The sequence below is a fragment of the Talpa occidentalis genome, unplaced genomic scaffold, assembly GCF_014898055.3.
Source record: "Talpa occidentalis isolate TD23 unplaced genomic scaffold, MPIMG_talOcc4v2.1 talOcc4.3, whole genome shotgun sequence".
Classification (NCBI taxonomy): Eukaryota; Metazoa; Chordata; class Mammalia; order Eulipotyphla; family Talpidae; genus Talpa; species Talpa occidentalis.
In genome coordinates, this window is record NW_023603184.1 from 47,427,388 (window position 1) to 47,446,390 (window position 19,003).

General features: G+C 36.5%; 1 protein-coding gene across 8 annotated transcripts in view; it reads right to left on the bottom strand.

Annotated features, from left to right (window-relative positions):
• Positions 1–19,003, bottom strand: part of LOC119255682 (disks large homolog 2) — an 811,058-nt gene that overhangs the window by 29,959 nt on the left and 762,096 nt on the right. For all 8 annotated transcript variants that reach the window (XM_054699571.1, XM_054699570.1, XM_054699569.1 and 5 more), the window contains one exon: positions 3,804–3,903. In XM_054699571.1, the coding sequence (XP_054555546.1) occupies positions 3,804–3,903 (100 nt within the window). The remainder of the gene's footprint in view (positions 1–3,803; positions 3,904–19,003) is intronic.

A 19,003-nucleotide genomic window follows, 5' to 3' on the forward strand; every position in this document is an offset into this window, starting at 1 on the left:
AAACTTTATCTTCGTTTAACAGGAAGCTACTCCTTGATCGCTCTGTCTTCTTTTGAGCAAACAGGAAAGTACCTTTAATTACAAAAAAAAGTGTGTTGCTCATTTGAGCCCTCTTCATTCTATAAATATTTTGACCCAAATGGATCATATATTGATTTGCTTTTCTAGAGTAGTCCTGCAAAAGCCAGTATGTTTTGACAGGATGTTAGGAGCTTCTAGTATGTAGACTCTTTTTTTTGCAGACTTTTTTGTTTTTCTATTTTGGCCATTAGGTTTTTATCAGCAATATTGCATTTGAAATTGCTAACTGGTCCCTGGAATCCATTGAATTCTACTTCTATTTAAATGTTTTCTAAGTTAATTCTCAGGATGAAAAGGGATTTTGGAGAGCTTTCCTTCTTCTGGGAGTGAGTAGGAAATCTGGAGGAAGACATGAGTCACTGAAAAATGCTTTTTGAATCAGGTCGGTGTTTCCTTATTTATATCTTATGGTTCTTGCTTGGAAGCTGTTGGTTTCTGGAGTAGGAGAGAAATCTGATGTCAAGCACAGGTCCTGCCACAAAATATGTTTTTAATTCATGTTTAAAGACGTGCTTGTACAGTAGTATTTCAAATTGTTTTTACATAAGAACATAGTTTAGTTAGCATAACAGAAATAGATTGGTTATGTGCTACATTTAGAGGTTTTGCTTCCAAAACCATTTCCTTTTATCTGTACTATTTATTAAGGTACAGAAGGTAAATCCATCCATTTATCAACTTCTTTGTACATCAGGTTAATTAAGTGAAGAATATGTGACTATTTCATTTCTGAAGCTCATATGGAATAGCTTTAAGATTTTTAAAAAGTGACAATGTTGTACACTTTTAGAAAAATGAAAAGAATATATGTTCTTCTCAAACAGCAAAATATTATTTTAAAATCTATTTCATACTATAGATTCTTGTCACCTGATGGATTATTTTAATTTTTTAGCTGTACTGAGGTATAACTGACAGATAAAAAATCGTGACATATTAAAATTGTACAACATGATGGCTTGACTTCCATATACATTTGAATGGAGCCCCACAATTTAATTAATCAATTAAATGTGTTCGCTTTAGAACATGACCCTAATGAAAACTAAAGCATGACTTACATACACAGAGCAGTTCTCTGGTTAGCCTATGACCAGAATGGCCTGGCTAACTCAGGCAGATGTTCTGCTAGTCCAAAGGGGTGGTGGGACAGATGTGGATCAAACAGGGAAAAGGTAGTCAAGGTAAACACCCAACAATAGCGCATCTTCATCTACATGATTATCTTAAAGTACCTCGATGAGGAGATGATAGGGGCTTTTTCCCTTTATGTTAGATTTTTGCTTTTAAAATAATTTACAATGATGCTACATTATCGGAGAAATTCAAACCCATGTCTTAGGGAACAATCTCTCTTAGCATCAAGGAGCTCTATAACAGAGCTCTTCTGTTGTAGATAATGAGAAATTGAAAACATATTCCAGCTAAAGTCCAAATTCTGGCTTATAATAGTATTAATTGGCAAATAACTTTACCTAAGGGAATCTGTATAATTTTAAAGAGTAAACAAACATTGTAAACTTTGGATTTAAGAGGTCATCTCTTATATTTTTGATGTTCCAATAGCAACTACTTTTAGTGATTTTCCTTTGTTAACAATATAATAGAATGCTTTATTCCTTTTCCCAGTTGAAAATTTAGAAGCTCTCTCTGGTGGTACTTGATGTTATCCAGATAATGCTGAAATCACTAATCGAGTGTCAACCACTAGTTCAAGAAAAACTTCATGGTATATTCCATAAAGAGACTCAATCTAGATAAAGTTTTCATCTTTAAGGTGATCAGTAGTTACTCTTGATCAGATTTTGTTTTCTGGGTATACATACTCTAAAAGAAAAACCAGATTAACAGTTTGAAGGATGAAGGGTACCATTACACAAGGTTATATAAACAGTTCTTGAGAACAGAGTCCAGCTCAGTGCTATTCTGTTGTATACAAATGAAATGAACAGCTTTTAAAAATATTGCCCATAGCTTTGAACTCAAAGAAAATAAACAAAAAATGAATATGTGATAGAGTTGTAAAAGACACAAAACTCTGTTCTTATTTCACTGGAGCTTACACAATGGGGTTAGTATAAAAGAAAGAAAAATCCTACTGTAGTATATTAATACTCAGAATTATTATTTTTAATTGCTCAGTGCAGTAAAACACAAACTAAGGGCATAAATAACTAAGTAATTTAAGACTTTAATGCATTTCATTTTCCACTCTAAACTACGAAAATGAAGACCTGACATAATACAGCTAATAGACAACTGAGAGAAAAATATACTAATATCATCTAAAACTTTATTGTACAAACTTACAAGGCAGAAAAAAATAAATCAATGAAAGTTAAAAACAAAGAATTATTCATGGAAGGTCAAATAGCTGAACATTTACTTTTTGAGAATGCATGTTCCTTTTGAATATAAAATAGCTCCTTTACTAACAGAAAGTACAAAGCAACAGTGGAATATGGTAAAGCTCGTAAATATTTCTTGGTGAAAAGGCAGAAGAAAGGACACAAAGTACCTTTCTGCTTAGCTGCTCTAGGACGCTTACTTCACCCTTTCATTCACATGGCTACTGCTCTCTAGGGGGAGTGGCTGGCAGAGCCATGCTTGGCATCAGGACCATGTTGCTCATAGGACATGGTCAGAAAGGGAAGGTGTGAACTGCAACAGAAGCTACAGTGCCTGACACACTTTGCTTTTAAATGCTGACATGCAGAACAAAATGGTTGAAAATTACTTTGTAGGAGCATTCACAGCTAGGTAACAAATAAAACTCAGATCTTGTGCATGCTAGGAGTGAAAGGCCCTCAAGAAAAGAACAAAAGCCAAACTTAAAAGGAAAGAAAAGTAAGGAAAAGTTACAGTGACCATTCCTGGGAACTTACTCAGAGTCTTTGTTCCATAACCGTCGTCACCTAATCCGGGGATGTCCTGCATGGAAGTCCCCAGAGAGAGCAATGAGAGAGGGAGAACAGCCACGGAAGAGGAAGGAAGAAGTCAGTGGAGTTGAAATGGATACTACCATGACAAGACCGTGTTGCCTCAGCAATCTGGATCCCACTCTCTTCTCTTTTGTAAAAACTTTCACCCCCGTCTCCTTGGGCTGAGACGTAGGATTTATGAGACAATGCACATTTTTTTTAAGCAGAAGATTGTTATTAAAATAGAGAAAGATTTGGCAAATGTCATTTTTGCCCACTGTCATGTGGCCACAGACACGTGCCACTTAGAGCAATGATCCTTTCGAGTTTCATGATGAATTCTTAGATTTAGCATCCATCAACACAAGCATAATGCTCAGTGCTGAATTATTGAGAGGGAAAGAATGAACAAATGTGCCAGCGATCAATCTAGGTAACGATTGCTTCCAATTAGTTCTTCAAGAGATATACGTGGCAGTGGAATCCAATATTTTTGTCTCAAGCTCCAAAGAGTTGCATGATAGCAAAGGAAAACGAGACTTAGTCTTGGTCACAGGTGAATGCTGGGGGAATGTGCCATCCCAGCTTCCTGAAGTCCCTCTCCAATGCACTCTGCAAAGAAGAGCCACATCAAGGGAAGGATCCAGACTGCAGCCAAGCACTGGTCACAGTAGTAAGCCCTGACCTGCCTGCTGTGTTGGTTTGCCTAGGCGTGTGGCGTGGGAAGCCTACGTCATGCGTGTTGGTGTGACCTTTTTTCTCTTGTGCTGCATGTGGCATTCTCTTCGAGAATCTACTTACGTTCAGGATCACTGGTTTCCTGCTCACTCTGCTCCTTGTTCTTGTAGAATGGGAATTTTCGTGAAAAGATGAAGCTCTTTTTACGCTTGTCATTGAATGACTGTGAAGGAGAAAAGGCATGGGGCAAAAACAGGGGACGTCTAATTGTTGTCACACTCATGCTGACAAAACAACTAGCTTGTAAAAGCAGAGAGAGCTGTAGTGACGCAAGTGAATATTCTACAGAGGTGCCAGAAGGCCCTAAAGGCAGATTTTAGTTTTAAGGCATGTGAATTCTGAAAGATGACACCTTGGGAAAATTGTTACCTAATTAAAAAAAACTGGTGCAGGTAAGTGATGGTGAGGAGAAGCATCTTAAATAGGAAGCGGGAGACCCAGAGTCTCTGTCATGGTCTATTACTTGCTAGTCCACAGGCTTACAGAGGTAACTGAATCTCTCTGAACCTCAGCACCTTCTTCATCTGTATCGTGAGGATAACAATTGCAACTTCTAGGTTGTGAGACTCAAGTATGGCAGTGCTCTATAAATGTCATCTTTATATCATCATTATCATCAGGTAGACTTTATTAGAGAATTATCTTCTCAATGCCTGGATATCTTTTTAAATAACTTGAATTAATTCAGCTGGATTTTATTAAAACCTCACAGGGAAGTATGTAGATTTAGGATATATCATAATTATAGTATTACATGAAGATGTAGGATAATTATAGTGTAACATTTTTACTCAAAAAGGATTTTAAAGATAATTGAGTCCCAAGACTGCATTTTGTTGATAGGAGGCCAGAGGCACAGAGAGGTTGAATCCTTTGCCGATATCATAGTCAGATGGTAACAGCTGAGAAACCATCAACCACAATTGTTAAAATGCTGCTAAAGAGGTATTAACTTGAATTCGCTCAAACAAGGGAGAAATAAGAGACACTCATTTATATTCTGACATGTTAAAAAATATAAGAAGGACTGTTCTTAAAAATGTAAACTACCGCATAGCTCAAATGAGACTGAATTGAAAATGACAGAGGTATACAATATAATAGGTATGTGAACCAATTCATTCAGATGAGCATCATATGCTTCCTTAGGAAGCTCCTTAAGAAAATCCCATTTGTTCTCACCATTGCTATTATTATGTAAATGCTTTGTGGGGTTCTTCTTTGGGAAATGTATTTTTAGTCATTTCATAAATGACAGGCCAGCAGATGTTACTAATTTCATATACAAACATCATGTAAAAATTATTTCATCGGCTTGATTACCATCTTTTTTGATTGATTTGGGTCTAAGAGTCACCCTTCAAGGAATCATATCTATTACCGCATAAGTATTAAGATGAATATGCCAAAGAGTCTAAAGTTAATTTGAGAAGGGGTTTAATTTAGTAATGGAAGCTGGTTGGAATAAATGTAGAGCCAGCAAAATGATTCTTGAAGGAAAAGTGCTTCTTTGGTGTATGTATTTTGGCCAATTGATGGGAATTAGTTATGTGCCCTTACGCATTTGAAGCTTGACCAAATGGTGTATATAACTTATTTTCTTTGTATATTCATATACTCCTCTATTAAATTGTGCTAGTCACTTAGGAAACATTAAAGTATAAAAATTCTGGGGCTGTCATTCAGTAACTCATTACTTTTTTACTTCCTAGGAACTTTCACCAAATTCAGGTGGAACTTAATGCTTCTTAAAGAAGACTTTAGGAAAAATAATAAATCAAATATTTAAAGATTTTTGAAATCAGGGGGCAAATTTTATACTTCATATTCAGGTGCTGGAAATATATTCTCAGAGAAAGAATGAAGTATCACTCCAGAATTTATTACTCTGCTGATAGCGCTTAAATTCAATGTAATTTTATGTTGAATATAATTCATGATTTATCATTGAGGAATGGTATTCAAAGACAAGGCTGGGAACTCCCGCTAAATTTTCCCAGTTAAGAAATGGTAAGTTCTTAAAGGAACATTAAATATTCTTGCATCACTCCAGTTTCATGCCACTTTTACATTTCAAGCATATTTAAACTTCAGTAACTGAACATAAAAGAAAAAAAGATGTAAAACTTAATGACATGATATTGCGAGATACGTTAGACATGTAACTTTAACATTACAGATGACTTGACATGCAAAAGAAATTTACAAACTTTCATGCAAATACAAAACAATGCCAGAGGAGGAAAGCCTGGGGTTAAAGTGTAGACACAGACAATGAATGTGGAGGTCTTGAGGTCTAAAATGGGGCTGCATGCAAACCATACAACTTAAATTGTCTCAAGGGTTCAAAAGAAAATGAAAATGTGTTGTCTGTGATATGAATTCTTATGTCTGTTCAAAGCAAGAACTGTAATGTGTTAACATTCCCCAAGTATGAAAATGTTGTGTCATCTCGTTGGGGTATCATAATATTTAGTACCACAATTTTTAAAAGAACAGAAAAATACATAATAGTTTCTCAAGCAGAAAATTATCTAACCCTATAATCTTATTAACCAAAATCATTTTGCATTGAAATTAAAGATAATGACTTATATTTATGAACATAACATCAAACTACAGCTCAGGTCACACTCACAGATTTTTGAGTCACCTTATCAGGGACTTAGTTAAACATTCCAGGTCTAAGAAGTTATATGTGGTTTATGATACTTTGAAACTATTCCTTATTTTTTTAATTAGACATATATTGCCATTATATAAACTTTTGGTTGCTGTTGAATGTTTCTTTTTCAGAATGAGTATCTGTTACATGACGATTAAGTGAGGATATTAAATTTGCACTTTCACTATTTATAGAATATATGACTCCAAGCCAATTGAAGGCTGACTGATGGTTTTATGAATCATGCTTGATCAGTGCTAACATATTTTTTCTCTACATTATAGTATCTTAAATTCTGATCCATTGTTTTCATGGCAGGAAACTTTTTTTGAACAGAGATCTTATAGTAAGCGGCAAGTTGGCATATCTAAGAATTTCATTTTGGAATTTGACCTGAATTATTGAGTTCTTATGAGCAAAAGTGCAAGACATCAGCTAATGTTTATTGAGCACTTATTATCTGCAAGACTTGGTTTTAAAAAGATTACAGGTGCTGTTTCCTCACTAACTTCTTGAGGTTAGTACATCTTACACATGAAGAAACTGAAGTTTACAAGTCTCATGTTGCTCAGAGTCACACTTTTGGTGAGCAGTGAAGTCAGGATGTGAATTTGCAAGTATTCCTGGTTCTTATGATAAAAAAAAAGATTTTCTGCAACCCAAGGCAGTTTCATGTTTATATTCAGAATTAGTAGCAAAATTTGACTCTCTTAAGCACGACAATAACCTATCATCAATCCCACAGCTTCACTGTTTGACAATTATTTAAATCACCTGATACTGTTGGCTTCAACATTAGTTTCATAGGTTATCATGCTAGAATAGTTTTGATATCAACTGGTGTTTCTGTGGACTGCATTGTATTGTTATTGCTATAATGTTAAAAATAAAATACAATACATTTAGTGACACTGGCTATGAATGGTAATTAAAAGCCAATTGTCCATAATGGCAAATCTGTAGAGCCAAGGTAGATTAGTGGCTGGTTAGGGCAGGGAGTAGGCATAAAGAGAATGGGAAATGGCAGTTAATGAGTACAGTGTTAGGGGAGGTGAAATGTTCTAAAGTCAGATTGTGGTGATGGCTGCATAACTCTATGAATACTAAAAAAACACTGGTTTGTACATTTTGAGTGGGTGAATTATATACTATGTGAATTATATATCAATAGGGATGTTTTAAAAAAAAAATGAATCCCTTCCCAACCTGCATATCAAGGGATGGGAGCAAACAATAGCAGCATGTTTGAAAATTTATTTGATATAAATAATTTTTAACTTTAGTTGAATGAGAGGAAAACACCTTCCCCAACCTTGGCAATCAATTGCATACATATATCTACCTTGATTCTGTTGTGTCTCTGTTACATGAACACTTTTCATGTTGTGACAGACATTAGAGTACCATGCCAAGAGTTAGCACATCATAATTGTCACTCAGAATGCTCAGCCTGACCCCAGAATATAGTGGCATTGGTAAACAAATGGCATTTGGCTTAAGACAAAATACAGGAGTTATGAAGAAAGAAATGAAACAAAGCAACAAACTTGAATTGCTCCTCCTTCCACTGAAGTCCCATGTTCTTAAAGATACATGAGTGAATCTTGACCTTTTTTTAATCCTTCTCATCCAGAAAAATCTAAAACTAGGAGCATGTTTCAGTTTTTCTTCTCATGTTCCTATTATAATTTTTCAAGTTTCATCATTTTAAATGTCACCTTTATGATATGAATATTCTGGGCAGAATTTAGATTTAAATTTATTATTTACTGAACAGAGTAACAAAAAAACAATTTTTTTGTTACCTCCTTAGCTTTTATAAATGCTTTATTACTCTTAATTCATTCTTTCATCTTCTAAAATAATTGTTTCCTTTTGGAAAGTTGTTACTATAAGTTTAGGCCACCATATTGTACTATATTAGCTTGCTCTCATACAGAAAAAAACAGAGAATTTTAAAACAAGAGAGGTTAAAGAACAAATAAAGATGTAGCAAAGATGGTATTAAAGAAGAAAAATTAGAGTTGACCTTTATATATACCTGTAACCATAAATTAATGTGTCTATAACATTGTGTCTATAACATTTTCCAAATCAAAAGGAGTTGTTTTGGAATCTTAATGAATTCATAAATCTAGGCATTGAGCATTAACACTGTACCATCAACACTGAGTTGCTAACATCACACATACATACACACACACGAAGACAATCCAATGATGGAAGATGGAAGAAGAAAATATTACTACTAGGTAGCCCTGCAAACTACTACTCCCAAGTGAAAAAAAAAAATTGAAAGGAGATTAGAAAAGAAGGAAATATTCTTCTCCACAATGAATCTGAATCTAATCAAATTGCTAGACTCAAGTAACATTCAATAGATATAAAGAGGACAGAGAAACATGATATATTAGACAGTAAGGAAAATCTGGTATGAAACAAACCCTATAAGACAAATGATCTGGGTTCTTAAGAAAATTGAAAGAAAACAAAAAATAGAGGAAAATACATAGCTCAGAAGTGGTAAGGTGGATCAACTAATTTCAAAAGACTTAGCTTCTGCTCAAACAAATCATAAAAGAAACCAAAGCAACAAAAAGCATTTAGGGTGTTTATAAGTCAATTTGAAACCTGAAAAAAAGACTGGATGTTTGGTAATTTAGTAATTGTTAATATTTGTGTATAATAATAGCATCAGGGTTATATCACATTGAAATACTTAAAGTTGAAAAGATTTGATTCGTGGATTTTCCTTTTTTTTTTTTTTTTGAAATGAGAAGGCAATAGTGCTCCATTTACCCTCAGTATATATTTTTAAAAGATAAAATTATAGGGCCTCCCCAGTGGCTCAGCAGGTTGAGTGAGTGCTGTGAAGCTGTCCACAGCCTCTGCAGCAAGGGTTCGATTCCCGGCCGGCCAGGGAGATTCTCACATGGTGAGGCAGACCTCTCCTGTCTCGCCCGCTGCTCCCCTCAGCAGTGCTTTTGATCCATTTGCCTGTTCTGTGCCTGGCTCTGTCTCTGGTGAATCCTTTCACCCTCCTCTGCCTCTGGCCTGTACCCCAGCTCTTGTATAAATAAAATAAAATCTTAAAAAAAATGAAAGATAAAATTATAGAGATCTCGTACAGATCTTGATCTCAACAAGCTTATCGATGGTTGAATTTTTAAATCATTAGATGTATAAGCAATGAACAAATGAATAAAAACATAGAAAGTTGCTGGAAAACAGTTGTCATTGTGAAAAAAGGGTGAGGTACCAATGCAGAAAGTGGAAGGAGATGAAATATGTTGTGATGATGAGTAGTAATTTGAGGCATCTAATGTAGACTTAGATTCCCTGGTGGTGCAGCGGGTTGAGTACAGCACTGTGAGGCTGTCCACAGATTCTGCAGCACGGGTTGGATTCTTGGCCGGCCAGGGAGATACCCACATGGTGCAGCAGACCTCTCCTGACTCACCCACTACTACCCTCAGCAGTGTATTTCAGTCAATCTGTCTGTTCTGCTCCCTACTCTGTCTCTGGTGAATTCTCTCACTCTCCCATGCCTCTGGCCTGTACCCCAGTTCTTGTATAAATAAATAAATCTTAAAAAAATAATGTAGACATATAATTTTCTAAAATTTTGTTTCTTGTCTCTGTCCATACCCCAGCAGCAAAAAGCACATCTGTCTGAGATTTTTATTCTAATGATTATTTTCTAGAATTAGGAACTAGTGGTTTTCTTTCTTTCTTTTTTTTTTGGGAAATGACTGATTACAAAAGCAAGGAAAATATAAGGTGTGTCTGAGTTATTTTGTTGGACTATAAAGTAAGCAGTAACAAACAAAACACAAAACAATATAAAATTAAAAAATCCCTAAAATTAATAGTGGCATTTCAAAAGAACTTAACTAGTTTAACAGGAATCATACCAGTCAAACTTACAGAATTTAATGTTAGAACGAATAATGGAGTATAAGACATTGAATTTAGAAAGAAATTCCTGAATTTAAATAAAAATTACCAAAAATACCTAAAATGAATAATTAAAAATGAGAAAGAAGAGAATATAGTAACGAGAAAGAAGAGAATATAGTAAGATATCAGCTAAAAACTGTAGAAAGCATTAAAAATTTACCATTTCCCAACAACCATAATTTAGCAACCATTGGCTGCTAAAACTATTGGTTAAAATGCTAGGAAACAGAATATTTTCTCTTCACAGTTTATTTCGTTATTAAAAAGCTGGTAACAGGTAACTTTATAGTGTATAATCTGGCAGATACCACCTTAACCAAGATACCAAATAATGGGATTACCTGACACTATGTGCCTTCTAATGGAAAACATGGAGAAGCATACAGTATAACTTGTATAGTATTCCTGCTAAAAATGCATTTGCTGAAGCTAACCATGAAAATAACCAAGAAAATTAAATTTAAGAGACAGTTCTCTTAAAATATGCTAATGTCACAGAACCATAAAAAGCTAAGAAAACATTCTAAATTATGGAAGATTAAGAAAACAGGGCAAAAAACATGTGTTATACTGAACGGAGCTCTGGGTCAGAATACACACAGATGTGCGCACACATGTAATAATTTCTACAACCTCTCAAAATAGTTCAGGGTGGGGGATCTCTATCGTTTTCTCTCTCTCTCTCTCTCTCTCTATCTATCTATCTATCTATCTATCTATCTATCTATCTATCTATCTATCCATCCATCTATCCACTTACCTGCCTACCTATTTTCTATCTCTATCTATCTATTATATATATCTAATTTGAAAATATAGAAAACAAGATTGACTCTGAATTGGTAATTGTTGAAGCAGAGTAACAGTTATAAGAGGTTCATAATTTTATTTTTTCTACATTTTTATGCTTGAAAGTTGTCATAATAGTGAATTTTTTTCTATGTTTTTATTTTAACATTTATCATTTTTTACATTTTTTAGACAATATTTGCTTCCCCCACCCCCTCAGATGCAGTCCCCATAGAGTTTCCTTCCCCAATGCACCCGTGCACCATCACCTCAGTCCCCTGTGCTCCTCCCTCCCTCCCTTGGACCCCTCTCCCTCCTCCTCCCCTGCAGGATGTCTCTGGTTTATAATTGTGCATTTTTGCTTTGTTGTGTTTTGTACTGTTACTATTTTTTATACTGATGTCTTATTGGGTTCCCCTATATTCCTGCTATAAGTGAAACCAACTGATATTTTTCTTTTTCCTTCTGGCTTATTTCGCTGAGCATAATTCCTTCTAACTCCATCCACGTTCCTGCGAATAGCATGAGTTTATATTTTTGATTGCCGAATAGTATTCCATTGTGTATATATACCACATCTTCTTGATCCAGTCATCTATCATAATAGTGAATTTTGACTCATAGCTTATAAACCAAAACTATATAAATATAGGTTGCCCATCTGCAGGTAAAAGCTCAAACGTTCACATTTCTAAAAGAAAACATGACCTATATTTGTTATCTGAGCCAGGCAACAGCTTTTTGGATAGACTATAAAGGCAAAGAGGATAAAACTAAATTGATAAATTGGATTTCATTAAAAACTTTTGTTGTTCAAGAGAAGTTATTAAGAAAACGAAAAGGCAAACAGTAAGTGGAAACTATTTATTATACATGTATCTAATTATTATTATTCAGTCTATTTAGAAAACTCCTTCTACTGAACAATAAAAAGAAAAACCATCCATTAAAAATGGTTAAGAGATTTGTTTGGTTACCTAACATAAACAAACTTATGACATCACAAGTAACATGGGAAGTGTGAATTCAAGCCAAAACAAGATGTCACTTCATACTCATGAAAGCAGTTGAAATCTTTCTAAGACTGACAATTTGAGGTATAGAAACTGAAATTCTCATATAAAATTTTATTGGGAATACAAAATGGTAGAGCCACTTTGAAAAACAGTTTGGCAGTTTCTTATAAAGTTAATCATGTAGCAAATCTAGACTCAAACTCACCCATAGTTATTTAATCAAGAGAAAAATATGTCCACTAAAAGGTCTTAATATGAATGTTCATAATTACTCAAAATTGGAAACAATTCTGATTTCCATGGTAAGATTGTGGTACTGATACAAGCAACAATATGGATGATTCCTAAAAGCATTGTATTGAATGATATGAGGTAGACACCTCAGTACTTGTGTGTGATTCCAATTATGAGAAGTTCTACAACAGGCAAACTAAGCTATGGTTGTAAAAAAAAAAAAAATCAGTGGTTGAAGACTTAGGAATTATGTCTTATCCATCTTTATCATGTTTAGAACTATGACAGTTCTCAAAATTACATTTCCAGTTTAGGCTACTCTCCTAAATATGTATAGATATATCTTCTATACCTTGACTCCAGAGGTGGTTACAGAAACTCTTTCCTCTTTGTCCGTCATGTGAACCCTGGCACGTCTTTAAGATTATGCTTAGTTATTCTACCCAAGTGTCTAATAGCTCTCCTTTCTACATATTTATCTCCTGCCACAGTATGATCTCATACAGGTACCACATAATTTTCACTTCTGTATCTTCATGGCAGGTACTCAATAAATATTCATTAAACGAATCCATGAATCGAAGTGTTGAGTGATGATTTCAACTGGGCATATGGGGAGACACTTTGAGCAAAAGGATCAGAAGGAGGAGGAAGAAGACAAAGAGAATAGAAAGAAGAACAGTGAACACTGGGAGAAAATAAGAACCATAAGGAAATATTTGCTTTTTTGTTGCAAATATTTTGTTGCAAAAGTTAGCTCTTTGAAAAGATTAACAAAATTGATAACTATTAACCAACAAAATGATGAGAAAAAGAGAGAGAAGATTCATTACTAATATTAGTAATGAAAGAGAGATGTTATTACTGACCACAGAAAGATAAAAAGAATTATAGAGGGAAACTAGAAATAATTGTATAGCTGTACATTAGATCATTTAGATTATAATAAAGAGATTGAATTTGTAATTAAAAAAATATCCACAATGAAAGGACCAGACCCAGAGGACTTTTAATGTTTACACTAAACATTAAAAACAAAACAAAAAACCAATCAACTCCTCACTAACTTTTCCAAAAGATAGAAAAGGAAAACCCCCCTAACTCTATCATTGAAGCCACAATTACCAAGATACCAAGGCTAGAAAAGGCATCACAAGAAAAGAAGACTACAGGACAATATATCTTGTGGATACAAGAACACTATTTCATTAAGTGGATTTTCAACTGTTGGCTTGGACATTCCCACATTGTTGGATACTTTTGTAGTTTTCTATTTTTAAGGGTTCTATATTGCAATAAATATGGTAAATTTTTTTTTTCAAATTTTCTTGGGATCGATTTCTAGAAGTTGAATTATTGAGTTAAATATTATGAATTAGAAATTAATTTTTTGACACATTGTAAATTGCTTTCAAAATGACCTATCATAACTGAGATTTCCACCAGCACCCATTTATTCTTACTGTATAATATAACTAGTTCAATGATGTGTCCTAATTCCTTTTTTTCTTTTAACACTCTGTATACTCTCCTACTATCCCCATTAAAATGTATGGTTTCAATGGCAACCCTACATTATAAATCTGTCAGTCAAGAGCAATATTTTTTTTATAAGAAAATACTGATCTATCCTACAACTGGGAAAGTGCATTTTGGCTTTTCACCATCCAATTCTCTGCTTGAAGACCAACTTTTCTGAAAGTGTTTATTGTCAGAAGAGCATAAATTTCCATGATCTTTACATTAAAATCTGAAGCTATGAGATAATAAAACTACATGAAAATAATATACTTAAAATTCAGGGCATCTAGAGACATACTGAAAAATCTGCTCAAATTATGATTCCTGAGTAGATCAGGCATATTCTACCAGTACTATCTAAAGAAAGGAAAGGCAAGACTGATTCCAGTCCTTATTTATTACCATTTAGGTGTTGTATGAATTACCTTTGGACACTTTCAAGGAAACAAAAAAATCATTAACATGGAAATTTAAAAAAAATAGCTGTGTAATCAATCTCTCATCCTCTCAACTAAAATGATCCCCATTTCTCTAGCTAACATGTGGGGATTTAAAAAAAACTCGAACACATGACATGGATGAGAATATCTTGAAATGAGTAAAGTAGGGAAGGAAGGTTTGGCTTTTTGTTTAGTTTAGTTTTGTTTTCAGATTCTATGGGCTGTTGCATAAACCACAGCATTTTAAGACTTAATAATGCAATGCTGGATAATTATAGAATTATGAAGCAATTAATGGAGTCACATAGCTTGTCGATCTTTTAAGGAGCCTACCACACAAAGGGGTGCACAAATACACACACAGAAACAAAAAGACATATAATCAGAATCATTACTGAGTTTTACAATCTCAGCATAAGTCACAAATATCAATATCTACATAAATGAAGACTAAATTGCTAAGGAGTTAACAGATGGTTTGGCACATAGACACAGTAGCTATTCAATGAATGAAATTTTTCAATGCATAAAGGGAATAATGAAATTTTAAATTTTCTAATAAATAACGTGAATAAATGTATGGATGAGTGACTCCCTTGCTGACAGCAGCATAAAGGTTCTATCAGCTACAATGAACTTGAAGAAAGCAATTTCAATTTCTTCAACAACTGTAGATCTGACCTGTGACCACACAAAATTTCAAGTTAGCAAGGCAGGAGAAAATGTGCAGAAATTTACCTTCCTTCCTTCTCCCCTCCTGTCTTCCATTCTTTTCTTCCTTTTGATTGCTATTTGCTACAATCAAAGGTTCCTGTCAATTCCTAGTGTGATGTGATATGGGCAAGTCACCTCAATTCTCTGGGTGTTTGTCTATGTGTAAAACAAGGTGCTCGGAATAGCTAGTCTCTGAAGTTTCCTTCATAGCTTTTGTGTTGTAAAATTCTGAAACTTTATTCAAGGTCAAGTTAAAAAAAGTCCCTACCCCACCTTTCTATTTTAGCATTCCCTGAATGCATTGAAACTGAGAGGGTTCTTTTATTCCTGTAATTTTTTTTCCTCCAAATTTCTAAGTTTGACATAATAGTTAAAAATATCCTACCCTGAATGAAATCCCACCTTAATTATCTTAAGAAACCTTAATTGAGCACCCTCCAGGCTAGGCTGCTTCTCTGACTATCCGTCTCCTCTCCTTCCTCATCACCTAGTTATCCAGTTTAGGACTTAAGAGTTCTCTAATTACTTTATTGATGTGAGTTTCATGTTTTAGCGTCAGCTTAACTCTTGTCTTAAGATTTTTTTAAAAAGATTTATTTATTTATGCATGCAAGAGCTGGGGTACAGGCCAGAGGTGAGGGGCATGAGAGGATTCACCCGAGACAGAGTGGGGAACAGAACAGGCGGATCTACTGAAATACACTGCTGAGGGGAGCAGTGGGCAAAACAGGAGAGGTCTGCTGCGCCATGTGGGTAGCTCCCTGGCCGGGGATTGAACTTGTGCTGCAGCGGCTGTGGCAAGTCTCATAGGTTGTATCTTAACCCCTTGCACCACCAGGGAGGCCCATTTGTCTTAAATTTTTCTTTTGCACTTGCTGCAGTGCTCCAGAACCATGAGAGGAGCAACATTGATAAAAAGTATTTCGTGATCACAACAACTTTTTTTTGACTAACATGCTTATCTATGTGGCAGGTGTTTTTATAAGTGATATGCACGGATTAACCATCCTCAGTGCTTTCCATACTTCATCTACTCACATTTAGTGGCAACAACTTGTCTTCATATTTTATACCTAAGGAGACTAAGGTATAGGGAGATTGAGCCACTAGTTCAGAGTCATGAGCTTGGTTTCATACCCAAGTAGCTGGCTCCAGAGTCAAGGGCTTGAGTCCCACACTGCTTTCAGTATAGAGCCACAATAAACACTGCTGAGAACTCCAAAAAATTTCCTTCCTCTGTAATTGTATACTTTATTTCTAAAGCATAACTTCTGTTACTTTATTCTTTTCAAATTGTTCATGCAATGAAATATCTATGGTGTGTTCCCTATGGGCTGTAATAATACTGAGTGCTTTCAACTAGACTGAATTAATATGCTCATTTGCAGGAAGCATGGCGCTCCTCCAATGCATTTCTTCATTCCCAGGAATGCCACGTCTTCTGTGTCTTCTTTTTTTTTTTTTTTTTAGGTTTTTTTTTTTTTGTAAGATTTATTTATGCAAGCACTGGGTACATCAGAAGCGCGGGAGGGTGAGAGAATTCACCAGAGCCAGAGCAGGGAGCAGAGCAGGCAGAAGGACCGAAGTACACTGCTGAGGGGAGCAGCGGGCGGCAGGAGAGGTCTGCGCGCCATGCGGGACCCTCCTCCAGTGGCCCGAGCAGCCCGGGATCGAACCGGTGCTGCAGAGGCTGCAGGCAGCTTCGCAACCCAGCACTCAACCACTGCGCCACCGGGGAGGCCCGTCTTCTGTGTCTTCTTAAAGGCTCTTCTCCTTTTTTTTTTTTTTAATATTTACCTATCTATGTATACAAGAACTGGGGCACAGACCAGAGGCATGGGGGGCGAGAGGGCCCATCAGAGACGGAGCAGGGAACAGAACAGGCAGACTGACCAAAATACACTGCTGAGGGGAGCAGCAGGAGAGACAGGAGAGGTCTGTTGCGCCATGTGAGCAGCTCCCTGGCAGGGGATCGAACTCGTGCTGCCGAGGCTGCAGACAGCTTCATGGTGCTGAGACTTAGCCCCTTGCACCAACAGGAGGTCCCTCTTCTCCTTTTTATGGCAATCTCCTAGGCCAGTGTTCATTGGCGGGTCCTACATACAGAGTCTTCAGGTACTGCAACCCCATAAGGTTAGCAAGGAAGTTGTAAGCTGATTTTCCCTTACCTGAGTGAGGAAAAGACCCTCATTAAATCCATAAATTGATCACACCATTATAGAGCACAGAATCCTTTATCTTTCCCTCCATTTCCATTACTACGTTTCCAAGTACTTCTGAATTTATTCATCTTTCACGCACCAACTCCTGACAGAAGGCTTCCCTAACTACTCCAGAACTGTGTATACCAAGCAGCTGCCTCCATTTATTCATGCACATGCATATGCCAGATTCTGTGCTAGGAGCTGCAGCTACAATAAACTCTAAAGGACCTCACCATTCAGGGACAGAGAGATTCCTGAGTTATTAGTACAGAGTGACCACGAGTCTAAGGTACTAAAGAGGTGAAGCAAGGCAGGAAAAGTTCTGCTATGGAGGAGAGCAAGAGGTGAAATGGGAACTAGATATTGAAGGATAGATCATCATAAACCATGCAGAACAGGGAGAAAGAGAGGGGAATTATTCCATCAGTGAAGGGAATCAGGCAGTCTTAAATGTTCTCTGATAACTCAAAGTGTGTCTTTCTTCCAATTAGAGTGTAAATTCATTGGCAGTAATAATAGTAAAGAATTTTTGTTGAACTCTTTCTCAGTATACATCTTATCAAACATTTCATAGTAATTATCTTATTGGATCCTTCCCAGAAGACACACACACACACACACACACACACACACACCCCTGTCTATATTTTTACATATTTACAAATAAGAATACTGAGGCTTAGCAAGATAACATCTGTCAACAGCTGGAAAATGGCAGAAATATATTCAAACTCAGCTCTTTCATACTCCAAAGTCTAAGCATCACTATTATTTTTATTTTCTGCTTGCATTCAGGGCTGAGTACATAGTAGTTGTCCAAGCACCATTGGCCGAGAGAATCGGTTGGCAGCTAGAAGTTGATGGCGGGGAAGCTGTAACCTGCCTTATTTGTGAAGTGTGTGTGTGTGTGTGTGTGTGTGTGTGTGCGCGTGCACAGGGAAGAGATAACAGCCCTGTCTTGGGGCCAGACAAGCTTAGGGACACCGCTTCTCTGCTAGACACTTTGTTATTTTGAGAGTCTTCCTTGCTAATAAGTTTGATTCAACTCACTGGCAAAATGACATTGGCCTAGTTACTACATTTTTTTCAGCGTCATTTTTCTAATGTTGTAGGGCAAGTGAAAAAGTATCAGGCTTTTCACCCTCCCACCATTAGCGTTGATGATGGATCCCCATGGTCCTGCGTGCAGGCCTGATGGTGGGTCCCTGGAGTGGGGTGTGAGCATGCCTCGGGGGGCACACCTGGGCTGAGACTGGCTTCTAAGGGCGGCGTCACAGGGACGCCAGCAGAGACTAGAGAAAGAGGAGCAGAAGCAGGAGAAGAAGGAGAGCGAATAGAAGAGCAACAGCATGAATAGCAGAAGGGAAGAATGAGAACCCGGATTGCCCAGACAGAGTGAAGACTCACCGGGGGCTGGGAGGCCTGCCAGCCTCCTGCGCACCCCCGCCACCCTGCACCCATGCCTGCCATATGCCTGGTAAAATATCAATAAACACCTGAAAAAGCCACCGAGGTCTCCAGTACTCTCCTTTACCTGTCTGGCAGGATCATAGAGATCCTGCTCCGTGCCTTCCTGCCCTACAAATGTAAATCATGACATAGTAGTAATGTTCACCTCCTAATATCACCACCACCACCACTGCCAACACTGTAACTGAGGAGGCGCAACAGAAGTAACTTGCTTTGCGTATGGGGCTCGATGGTCTCGTAAAGGGCAATC